General features: G+C 33.2%; 2 protein-coding genes across 2 annotated transcripts in view; both read left to right on the top strand.

The window, feature by feature from the left end:
• LOC146002700 (serine/threonine-protein phosphatase PP1-gamma catalytic subunit B-like) overlaps window positions 1-9131 on the top strand; it is a 39062-nt gene extending 29931 nt beyond the window's left edge. The window contains exons 5-7 of the mRNA XM_083140658.1: window positions 2119-2232; window positions 3502-3645; window positions 8603-9131. Coding sequence (XP_082996784.1) covers window positions 2119-2232; window positions 3502-3645; window positions 8603-9061 — 717 coding nt within the window. The 3' untranslated portion in view covers window positions 9062-9131. The remainder of the gene's footprint in view (window positions 1-2118; window positions 2233-3501; window positions 3646-8602) is intronic.
• A 2048-nt stretch (window positions 9132-11179) lies between these two features.
• Window positions 11180-12653, top strand: part of LOC146002350 (serine/threonine-protein phosphatase alpha-2 isoform-like) — a 40926-nt gene continuing 39452 nt past the window's right edge. The window contains exon 1 of the mRNA XM_083140079.1: window positions 11180-11314. Within this exon, the coding sequence (XP_082996205.1) occupies window positions 11269-11314 (46 nt within the window). The 5' untranslated portion in view covers window positions 11180-11268. The remainder of the gene's footprint in view (window positions 11315-12653) is intronic.

Genomic DNA, 12653 nt, shown 5'->3' with positions numbered 1-12653 from the left:
TGAAAGTTTAATGCTTATTGAGTGCAGAAAAATAGAAGAAATATATATTATATGGAACACAATTTGAGGAGAAAAATTGTCATCATTGTCAGCAAAAGTCATCATCCTATTTGAACTGATCTTTATTTTGACATCTTGTTGTTTATATCAGTAGTGTTTTGTCAGTTAAATAGAAGATACTCACGAAATTTATTGTGTGCAAAAATGAATAAGTATACCCCACAAGAACGAGGGAAAATTGTGACAATTTTGCCTGACACTTTTCCGGGCAGAGTAATATCCCATTTTGGTGATTTGCCATGGCTGATCAGGTCCCCCGATTTGACCGCTCCAGATCTTTTCTTTTGTGGAAATATGAAGTCATTGGTTTATGTGAATAAGCCAAAGACGTTACAGCAACTAATGGACAATATTCAGCATAAAATTTCCTCGCAGATATCCAACACCATGGAAAACACAATCAAAAGATCCCAGATTTGCATCAATTCGAATGGTGGTCATTTATTGGATGTTATCTTTAAAAATTGAGAACATTAATCTTACAAGTATCAATAAAAGTTTAATACAAAAAACCTACTTTGTTTAATTTAAAACCCAAGCTATAGGCTAAGAAAATCAGGTGATGTATTAAGGTTTAATGTTTGTGAATGCATATAATTTGCATATTACACCATCAAGCTTATATGCTTCATAGACAAATTAATCAAATTTTCTACATTTTTAAAGCGTCAGACATGTAACATATTTTCGATAATGCTTTCATGCATTCAGGCATTGCCATCCTACTCAAGTTTTAGCAGACGTCACAAAGTACTTCATAATTCTATGAAATCAGTTCATTATGAAAATTTTAATCCAATCTCATGTCTAGAACCTTACATTTCATGTTTGGATGTCAAACACGTAACACTGGAATGCACTGATTACTATTATTTTCCATCCTTCTTCTACGTGAAGAATGCATTGATATGTACAGGAAACAGTCGAAAATCTAATATAGCAACTGAATTGCTGCGTCTATTTAAGTCAATTTAACATCAACTGATAAAAGTAAAATTTGAACAGTATTAGGAAATTTCGTAGATGGTTTCAAGCCGAACACTTCAAATTGTCTAAGAAAGTAATATTCAAAACAATATTTAGAATAATTGCAAATGTAAAGTGATTATATTGGATGCAAAGGTTCAATGGGGTAGGCCTAACTTGGAATACACTATGTAGTAATATTACACTAGCTAAAAGCAATTCTACAGGAAAACGTTTGAAACCAACTGTTGTCATAAAAATACATAAATAAAATACAGTGAAAATAATAGATATTATATATACGTTACGAAAAGACACACGTTTGTGTTGTCAGAAAATTAATACGCAGTTAGGTAGATAGATTGTGAAGTTCATAGCGTCATCTGCAGGTAAACACCATAGCAAATAGTAATTTGCTTCCGAAATACGTGAAAGGCGTACTAGAATTCAGGGTCACATGTGAGAAACATTTTTCCGCCTCCAAAAACTCAATACATTCCATGTTGGAAGAGAAAATTAATATCATTTACACGACCGATTAAATAAAATACAGTTCTTGCATAATTATGTGAAGTTATATAAAAATGACACAACTTTATATGGATTGGCACTAAATACACTGATATTGCCATTGAAATAAAGAAACTATGTAAGGAAAAAAAAACTGTTGTTCCAATTATATTATCAGCTGTTTAAACTGGGTGAAACAGACTATAACACACTTTTTATACTTATAAAAATATATTTCAATGCCACATGCACAAATCTGTGGATCTTGAACAACAGAAGGATTCTTACATAAACCAGCAAACTTCATATTGAAATACCACAGTATTGTCTCTTGTAGCTAGAGAGAAATTATGTGTGTTCAGAAAAGAAGAAAAATAAAGAACTACAATAATAATTGTTGTAATAACCTTTCTGTTCTTGGGTTTTGTGTTTATTAAGTGAAATGCAAGGGGTGTAACCTTCTTCCACCTGAAGCTAGTGTGGCAATTGTTTACAATATAGTGAATTTAACAAAATAGTGTTACATTTTACACTTAACATCTAATTCTTGTTGATTACTAAGATTTTCTGTTTTCTCTTCAGGACCTAATCGGCTGGGGAGATAACGAGAGAGGCGTATCCTTTACGTTTGGATCAAATATCGTGAGGAAATTTCTCGACAAGAACGACTTGGACCTCATATGCAGAGCTCACCAGGTATAAATACTTTTTACGTTTCCTGATCATATTAAAATTGTCAATGACAGATGACTGTCACCTGTACTGCGCGTCAAGGAAATTAGAAAAAGTAATTGCAAATATTGAGAAAAACATACCTGAAGTTCTTGAGTTGTATCAATCTAACATGTTGAAAGTGAACGAGTCTAAGACGCAAGTATTAATACTATCCAGTGCAAACAATTAAAACAGGCTAATTGACATTGAAATAAAATAGGTATTTCCAATATAAAACCATTTAAGTCTCGAAAATATCTCGGTATTCACCTAGATGAGACTTTATCCTTTTCACAACATGTAAAAAAATGTGTGCACGTGCAGCACACCTAGAATCAAGCAGTTTCAATTTGTCTGCAAATATGTACACCGTGCCAACAAATTATCGTTCTACAATCATTTATTAAATAGTTGCTTGAATATTGTTCCTCTGTACTTTATGGGATTAACAGAAATAATACCACGAAACTAAAGAAAACGCAAAATTGGGCTATTCGTAACATAAGAAATATGGCGCAAACGACTTCACGTGCTAGCAGAGAAGAGGTGCAACTACCCACGCTTGAATCCAGGCGAAAATATGCGTTTCTACTAAAAATTCATCAGGCAATTAACTCACACAACCACTTATTAAGTGACAAAGATATCCAGTAGTATACATTATCCCAATCTACGATCCAATAACACCAACAGTATTCAAGTACCGAAATGTAACAAGGCAAGATACGGGTCAAAATCCCTGTAATCTCTGGCAAATAAACCGTGGAATCAACTACCTATAAATTACAGAAAGGAGAGAAATTAGCCAAATTTAAATTACAGATTAGGGCATTAATATATGAATACTGACACCGTGCTTCATCTACTTAATTGCCTTCTTCATATAATGTAGTTGCAGAAATGTATATTTCTTATATTTTTAAATTATATAAATTTATAATATTCCATTTTATGTATACTTATAAACAAATATCATAACTGTATATTAATTCATATAGGGCAAAAAGCTGTTACAGAATCAATGTAAAGTAAATTGTAAGCTTAAGTGTAACCCTACTTTTATAATAATAATAATAATAATAATAATAATAATAATAATAATAATGGCGTTGGGGTACTTTAACACTGACCATGCTTCACCCAATGAAGAAACACTTAGGCCTGTTATATGTGACCAACGTATTTTATTTTGGATATTGTATGTGTTTGTATTTTGAAATTTGTATTATGTGTTTGATTCCGTTATTCAAGGTTGTGGAGGACGGATACGAATTCTTCGCCAATCGCCGACTGGTGACAGTGTTCTCTGCACCCAATTACTGTGGAGAGTTCGACAATGCTGCAGCCATGCTCTGCATAGGAGAGGGTCTACTGTGCACATTCAAAATATTGAAGGTATTTTACAGTTTTAACATTATTGGTATAATAAAAACACTATAAACGAGATCTGTAAAATTGACTCATAAATCAATACAATTATGAAAAATTGTTAAAATGAAAATATGAGATTTTAATGTAAATGAAATTTAATGTATTAGATTATAAAATTAAATTGGCTACTTAAAATTGCATTTGTGTGTTATAGTATTGATATTCGTAGTCTAACTCTTAGCATTTGATGAACCTAAGTAGATAGGAACCTCTTTGCTTGTGCCCCATTTCAGAATGTTCTAGACCATTGGTTCTCAAACTTTTCTCTCATTGTACCCTTTAGTCCTAACTAAAGTCTAATGTACCCCCACAATAGGTTTTCTCCGAATAGTGGGTTTTGGGGAATTATTTCTTGGCTTGATTGGTGGGGTGTGCATCTGCAAAAGATGGCACTTGGGCTGTATGTGGAAAGATTAGAATCCCACGTTTATTATTTTATTGGGTGTTCGTATGATTACAATCTTTATGATTAGTTACAATAATAGAAATGTGAAACACCTGCATGCTAAAAAGTATATATATATAAAAAATAATATTCATATATTTTTCCACAGTTGGTGAACAAAAGTAAAGAACTAAAATAAGTTTGTAAACAAACTGTCAGGCACAATTTTGGAGTTTTTATTGTAAATACTCAGAGTTTCTAGTGAGAAGGATGTACCTGCATAGCCTGGTACAGTTTATTGATGTCTGGTTTGCACTTGAAACGTTCAAGCGGAGATTCGGCTCCATATGTAGTCTATTATAGATTTCGAACGAGTATTTGATTTCAAAACATATGAATAAAGACAAGAGTGTCAGTGACAAAATCAGCATTATTTTTCTGTTGAGTGTTAAAGCTATGAAGTCTGAAACAATGAAGTCTGCAGCAAAAATGTTGTCGTGTGGGTATTCTCGACATTTCTCTTCCGAGCTGATCGCGTACCCCTGGAGGTACGCGTACCACAGTTTGAGAACCACTGTTCTAGACCTAAAAATACTTGTAATTATTAATTTTTCTGCAGAGAATTGGATAATAGAATTATTTCGCTCAATATTTATTCGGAATTGCATTTAAAATATTTATACAGAAGTCGAACAGTCCTAACAGAATCCTTGATACGCTCTCAAAGTCCATAGGAAGGAAATATATCGGTAGGTAATGACCTAATGACCAAATAAGTACCCGGAAAACAATTTTATTATAGTTTCAAACCTTATTTTAAAGATTTATTTTAAAGATTTTTATCACGAAGAAGAAATATCAAGTGAATAACTAAGATCAATCGAATCTTTTCCATCCTTACCGATTTCCTTTAGGTCCATCTCAACGTTATCCCTCCATCTTAATTTTGACCTTCCTACAGGTCTCTTACCATCATGTTTCCCAACAACAATCCTGTAAACTCTTCTTTCCCCTCCCATTTGTGCTACATGGCCTGTCCACCTAAGTCTTTTTGATTTAATTGACTCGTAAATACAGTATCTCTAAACGAAAAGATGATATTTTCGTGTCTTGTGAATATTATTCCGAATATACTGTATTGTATTCAATTGATAATTACTTTAAAAGATCGACATAGTGATCCAAATAAAGTGTAGTTGAGAATTTTGACCTTGAATTATTATCAATTGTATACAGTAAATGATTTCACAAGAATTAGAAACTTGTTTAAGAACGTACTGTGGTTAAAGGTAGGTTGTCAATTCTTCAACGTTGAAACCACGATGTAATCTTTGAAATATATGAAAGCCAAAAAAACACCAATTGACACCACAAAGAGAAAGAAATTAACATCCAAAATTAAATCCTCTTGGAATATAATTGCATGAAACGTTACAAAATATTGACGCTTATCTATACATGTGAAGCAACTCCTTACTCAAGATCTACGGTTATAAGCCGATCGAAGTCATTCAAAAATTACATCGAGTACAAATATGTTGTATCATTTCCTGATTATGCGAGCAACGCATTCACGATGCGTCATTTCTTGTTGATAGCAATGTACGCACTTGACGTTGGAAGTAAACGCCGACTTAACCTAGGTGATCTCTTGACAATTTTGGTTGCACCACGTCAGGCGCGGATGCACGAGGAGGGTGATAGGGGCAATCGCCCCTCCCAACTGCCAGGTTTTTGAATATATTTAATTGAATTGAAATGTATTTACTTAAGTGTTGTTAACAGATTAACCTTTATACAACACTGTGTGTTTAACATATATGCATAAAACTATTTCACAGAATAAGGTTAAAATACATAAAAGAGGGTTACAATAATATACATTCAATATATACATCAGAAATTAAAAGAAGAAGAAGAAGATATATAAAGGTTAAAACACAATTGTTCTTCAAATAGCATACATCTTTATCGAATTTAATTTTCATAGATTGGGACATTCAACTGTAGCTACTAATGATACCAATTTGTCCATCCAAATTATTATGTCTTATATTTTTGACAACTCAAATGTTCTGTCTTTTATCCCCAAGTTTACTACGTTAGAAAATATTTTTTGATACTACTTCCGTTTAGTGGAAACACCTAGAAATCATTTATTTCGCACTTTTTACATTGCTAACGTACAATTCTACATTGCGGAACATTTCTTTAGGTGTAATAATGAATTTCTAATGAAAATAATGTCTATTTTTTTAAATTTACGAGTACTCACTGTTTTTCCTTTTTCCGGTTCTGTAACACACAATGTGGCGATAACGTACTGGTTCATCGCGCGTTGTGGCAGTGTTTTGTCGATTTGGAGTGTGCATGCAGTGTTTCCAACCTTCTTCACTGAAAAATGCCTAATATCGTGGCCGGATTTGAAATTATGCTAATACCTCGTTAGCCTTACAAACCACTGGCGTTAGCCCCACAAACAATTGACGTTAGCCCCACAAACCATTGACGTTAGCCCCACAAACCAATCACGTTAGCCCCACAAACCATTTCCGGTAAGGTTAGGTTAGGTTCGGTTAGGTTAGGCAAGCATAGTTTGAAAAATCTTGCAACAAAAAGGCGTGTTTGGAAACATTGACAGGGGGTTACGTCATGAAACGCAATGACCATACTTGACGTATAGAAGCAAATGGAAGCAAGAGAAATTGCGTTTCGGAGAGATATTTTTACAGAAAATGAAAGATTTCACGCTAAAAATATTACACGGCGAAGGAAAACAGATTGAGGAACTTCAACGATGATACAGAAAGTGATTTCCGTAAGTAGTTTCTTCTGTAAAAATGAAGAAATCCGCTTCCACTATACGGAAGTGTTACCTATTTTTAAAGTTTCTTTAAAGCCCACTTTTTCCTCATAATAGAATAATCGAAAGGACCTACAGTTTAAATTTGGATCCGAACAACTCTGCAAGATGGATCCAAAAAGTGATCGAACCCAAGACCAATGAAAAGAATGGGTTCTTGTTTATTCATTTTACTTCTCATATCTAATCGTTCAGTTTACCGTGACCATGGAAGGAATTATGATAAAAACAACACAACATAATAACCGTCTATTCTAGACCTGGGCTCTGTTTTTGCGAAACAAAAACGCTAATATCTAGAACATAGTGGGTTCCTGCCAGTGTGGATAAAAATCATGACTTTTATTTAAAAAATCATTTTTGATGATTTTTTTTAAATCGATTTTTTTAGGTTTAAGAAAAATACTCCACCATACACATAGATGTACGTTTTATTTAATAGAAAAGCTTTTTCTAGTAAACGGCCCTGTAAAATATATGAATAGTTTGATTAAAGCAAATAGAAAATGTATGTAGATATACATATATACCTATGGAAATGTTTGTTGTTGTGTTAATGAACCTATAAGAATTTCAGTAACTTTTCTTCCAGTGAGATCGAAACATTCTGGATGTACTCTGTAACTTAAAATAACTTATAAGTCTTTTTAGATTCATTTTGTGGCTTTTTTAACTGTAATTTGAAAAATGTCAGCTGCCGTGTTTAGTTACAGTTTAATGATAATGACACTATATATGGTTCAACATGATTAATATTTCGTATATTTTTCTACACAAAAGGTTTGCAATTTTTGCCCATCTAAATTATTGAATTTTAAATGGAGAGAAATGTGATTTTACATTTCCTTTCGTATGAACTACACATCAGTATATACATTTTTTGTTTCATTTTTTCCCTTTCTTAGAGCATAAAAAACACCATTAAATGATTAATAGATTAATGTACTTTCACCTGAAGTGATTCTGATATCTACAATACCCTTATGTACGTTATTCAATAAATTATTTATTTAACAAACTGATTTAAATCAATCCAACTTGGTTCCTGCTAACAGAACTATATTTTGTTTAGATAGTGTACATTAGAATTGATTCTCGGTGAGGTGAGTTACCCCCCCCCCCCCACACACACACACAACTGTATCTTTTCGATCCGACACTACATCACGTGCCCAGGAAACATTCAGTTCCCATTGTACATGTACGTATTATTGAACAACATTCCTTCAGCGCCCACTAAAAGTATTTAATAACGCATGTTCATACAATTACAGTAAAACCTCGTTAATCCGGACTAATGGGGGGATAAGTTGACTGGGTTAACGAAAGTCAGGATTAACTGAAATAACCTAAAAGAACAGGAGAAAGTGCATTAAAACTCCGTTTATAGCAACAAAACACGTTTATTATGGTGTATTTAAAGGGCATAGGCCTAAATACACTATACAATACAGTACAAAGTCTGCGGGAAACAAGAATTTCATCAGTGGTTGACTGCCATATCTCTGGAAATTCTCTTGTTGACTTCTAGCCACATTTAAAATCTTGCATTCTGCTTTCTTTTTTTGACCTTTTGCCTGTACGGCTTATGGGGGTCCGGATTAACGAGGTTTTACTGTATAATGAAGTGTATGCACCATATTAAATTAATCTCTTTTCTTTCCCTTTCTTAGCCTACTGACCGGAGACTTATACTCATGTATCAGAACTCAGACAAGAAGAAGGAAAATCAGAAGAAGAAGAAGAAGAAAGGGGCACAGGCGAATCCAGTAGCGGAAAAGGAGCCGAAGCCCAAAGGCATTGAAGAAATTCCCGTAAGCGCACCTTCTCCCTGGCTACAGAGGAATGCCATACAGTTGCAAGACGAGGATGAAGAAAAGGAAAACAGGAATGGAAGGGAATCGAAATCCAATCGGTCATCTGTTGGTAAGGAAGACGAGGAACCACAAGAAACAAAAGACGCCAGCAGAGGGTCACGCCAGAGCGTCATCGAAGAGGAAGGAATGTCAGAAAGTAAATTCCCAGTATCGGAAGATGATGCTCAAAGCAGACTTTCGCAGTATACGGAGACTGACTCCAGAAGTGACGTGTCTCTTAGGGGTAGTTTCTTCAGGCAAGAAACAGGAGTTTGATGATTTATGTTGAGCATGTACAGTTCTACACATTCCACTAATTCTGTCAGAGATGCCATTTGATTGAAAGGAGAAGAGTATTAATAAAATAAAACCGTCTTCTGTTACTAATATATATTATTATATTTCTTCAGTTGTCCTTCATAGAGAAACATTTAGGTTACAATCGTGTTAAAACACAGTTCGTTTTCCTATATAGTATTTATAGATTTGTGTAGGTAAAAAATCAGCATTTGTGGAAATATCTGTGCTCCGATAATGTACGGAGCAAGCGAGCGCAATAAGAGAGAATACATGTTGTGTTTCTAATTAATTATTGAATAAACCTGTCTGTCATTGCTGAATCCACACCTTAGATTCGTTGTGGAACTACTTATATCCAGTTTCATTTTCACCAATTTCTTAATAACTGTGTGTTTTTAAAAGTGTGAAGTATTCCGATAATGATTTTACGTTGCCAAGTGAGAAGCTAATCTAATCTTGCTTAGTTTGATTCATGTGTTTGATTGGGAGAGCAAATATTACTAAAGCTTTACAGATAAGAAGTTCTCTCCTCAGTGTCTTACCAAATGACAGATAAATGATGAAGAAAACAGTGCTTCCATATAATTATTGCATGTAAAAGTTTGATTTGGCATTAATTCTTTCGCACTTTATATTCATATAGGCCAAATGTGACAGGCCGTACAGGTTAAAAGTGGGATCAGACTTGTTGTCTGCTAAAGCTACGTTAACGCAAGGACCCTCAAGGAAGAACTGAATCTTGTGTGTGTATAACCTGAAAGCGAGTTATAGATCTTGAATTCACCAATCACATGGCGCGAATCGTAATGGATCTTTGACGTCATCTCACCCGAACACCTATCGCTCACCCTCTTACTCACGCGCTAGCTTCACTAGCAAGACTCGCACAATTAGCTCGAGACGTTGAATAATAACGGTTAAATTTGTAATTTTAGTGAATAGCCAATTTAACTGAAAGTTTGTAAGCTCGTGCGTGTTTTTTAAAATATGTTTTTTACACCCACATTTATGCCATCGACGTAGTTTATTCCAAGCAAACAATGCGAAAGTAAAGAAAAAATACTCATTGTTAATAATGGTGTTATCTCTGGACGTTTCTCTGTGTGAAAAAATCTACCAGGCAATAAAGTTTTCGAATTTATGTGTAGAAATAACACAATTTCAAAAGTAGCCAATTCAAACTATGAATGCTTCAACTGCTAAACCCAATCCATATTGGTCGCAAATGACAGATTATCATGACATAAGTGAGTCACAAGACATCTATACGCATGTATAATTACTATCCTTCGGTAGCTTTTTTTTTACACCTTTTCTCGCCCGAAAATGGCATTCTGGAACGAAAACTTAACGCGCACTTCCGCCACTGATTAATTTATACAATATCCTGTATGGAGTAAAGTAATAATGTTTAGAATTAACATAATGAAAAAATATCTCAATATGTGAGACTTTATAATGCATATGACCTGGTGTAAATGTCCCATCTTATGTTATAAGCGATGAAAATTTGTGTTGCGTGACATTTTAAACACCCTGTAGCTTCAGATGAAGCCATCGTATAACACAGGAAGCAATCTCTTAAAACTAATGGTAAAACGTAATTTTACACACAGAAAACTATGGTTTACTTATGAATGTTAATTAAAATTTACTAATTTAAAACATCGCTTAATGGGAATTGGCAACTAAAATTTGTTCGGAAAAATTAAAAATACCATTTGAAATGTATTGTTGATTTATCATAAATATGACAAACAGGCATTGAAAAGTAAAGTACTGGAGTTTGTCACAAGTGTGGGCAGATATACAAAATAATGCAAATAATTTATTTACTAAATTATGCATTACATGGCAACCAACTTACACAGATCAATATGCAACCGATTTTTACGTTAGTTTGATTTACAATACATTGAGACCTTTTTTTTATTTCACACAATAACCTAGCCGAGACGATCTCAATCCAAAGGTTAATTGTGACATGCATTCATTGGTCTTTCAACATACGTATTATCTCAGATAAACAGCTTACTTTGGACGTGCTGATAAGGTCAGTTTTCCCTAACAGATAAAGACAATTACAGGAAAATATTCAGTGTTTCGAGGAATGCGAAGTAAGTTGGAATAGGTGTCGGTTGCTGGGGTCAGAACGTTCTTCATTGAGTGTGGGAGAAGGCAACATGGAGGCTTCTAATGTTGACAAAATAATTTCTCAATTACTCCAAGGTAAGTAGACAAATGTCCTATTTAGTCAAACAGTGTAGGAATGTGTTCGGAAAGTTACCTTTTAAAACTAACTGAGTAACAGTCACTTGGTTGAAAAAGTAACTGAGGTACTGCTAATTGTTTCAAAAGTAACCGAGTTACTGTTAAATGTTCCAAAAGTAACTGAGTTACTGTTAATTGTTTCAAAAGTAACTGTGTTACTGTTAATTGTTTCAAAAGTAACAGTTACTGTTAATTATTTCAAAAGTAACAGTTACTGTTAATTGTTTCAAAAGTAACTGAGTTACTGTTAATTGTTTAAAAAGTAACTGTGTTACTGTTAATTGTTTAAAAAGTAACTAAGTTTCTGTTAATTCTTTAAAAAGTAACTGAGTTACTGTTAATAGTTTCAAATGTAACTGAGTTACTGTTAATTGTTTCAAAAGTAACTGAGTTACTGCTAATTGTTTAAAAAGTAACTGAGTTACTGTTAATAGTTTCAAATGTAACTGAGTTACTGTTAATTGTTTCAAAAGTAACTGAGTTACATGTTAATTGTTTAAAAAATAACTGAGTTACATGTTAATTGTTTCAAAAGTAACTGAGTTACTGTTAATTGTTTAAAAAGTAACTGAGTTACTGTTAATTGTTTAAAAAGTAACTGAGTTACTGTTGTTAATTGGTTCAAAAGTAACAGTTACTGTTGTTTCAAAACTAACTGACTTATACATGTTGTTTCAAAAGTAACTGAGTTACTGTTAATTGTTTAAAAAGTAACTGAGTTACTGTTAATTGTTTAAAAAGTAACCGAGTTAATGTTAATTGTTTAAAAAGTAACTGAGTTACTGTTTTTAATTGGTTCAAAAGTAACAGTTACTGTTGTTGTTTCAAAACTAACTGAGTTACTGTTAATCGTTTCAAAGTAGCTAAGTTACTACTAATTGCTTCAAAATTAACTGAGTTACTGTTAATTGTTTCAAAATTAACTGAGTTACAGTTACTTGGTTTAAAAAGTAACTAAGTTACAGCTACTTGGTTAAAAAGTAACTGAGTTACAGTTAGTTACTTGGTTAAAAAACTCAGTTACAGTTACTTGGTTCTAAAAGTAAATGAGTTGCAGTTACTTAGCTAAAAGTAACTGAGTTATAGTTACTTTGTTAAAAACAGTTACAGCTACAGCTACTTGGTTCAAAAAGTAATTGAGTAAAAGTTACTTGGTTCAAGAAAGTAACAATTACAGTTAGTTACTTGATTAAAAAAGTAACTGAGTTACAGTTACTCATTTAAAAGGTAACTAATTTACAGTTAATTTTGCAGTTACTTTCTGCTGCGAATTTTCTTGCAAATATGTTAGACACAA

This window comes from Lepisma saccharinum, chromosome 18, assembly GCF_977018435.1.
Source record: "Lepisma saccharinum chromosome 18, izLepSacc3.1, whole genome shotgun sequence".
Taxonomy (NCBI): Eukaryota; Metazoa; Arthropoda; class Insecta; order Zygentoma; family Lepismatidae; genus Lepisma; species Lepisma saccharinum.
The sequence above is the reverse complement of the archived record's forward strand: the minus strand, read 5'-3'. Positions and strand labels throughout refer to the sequence as shown.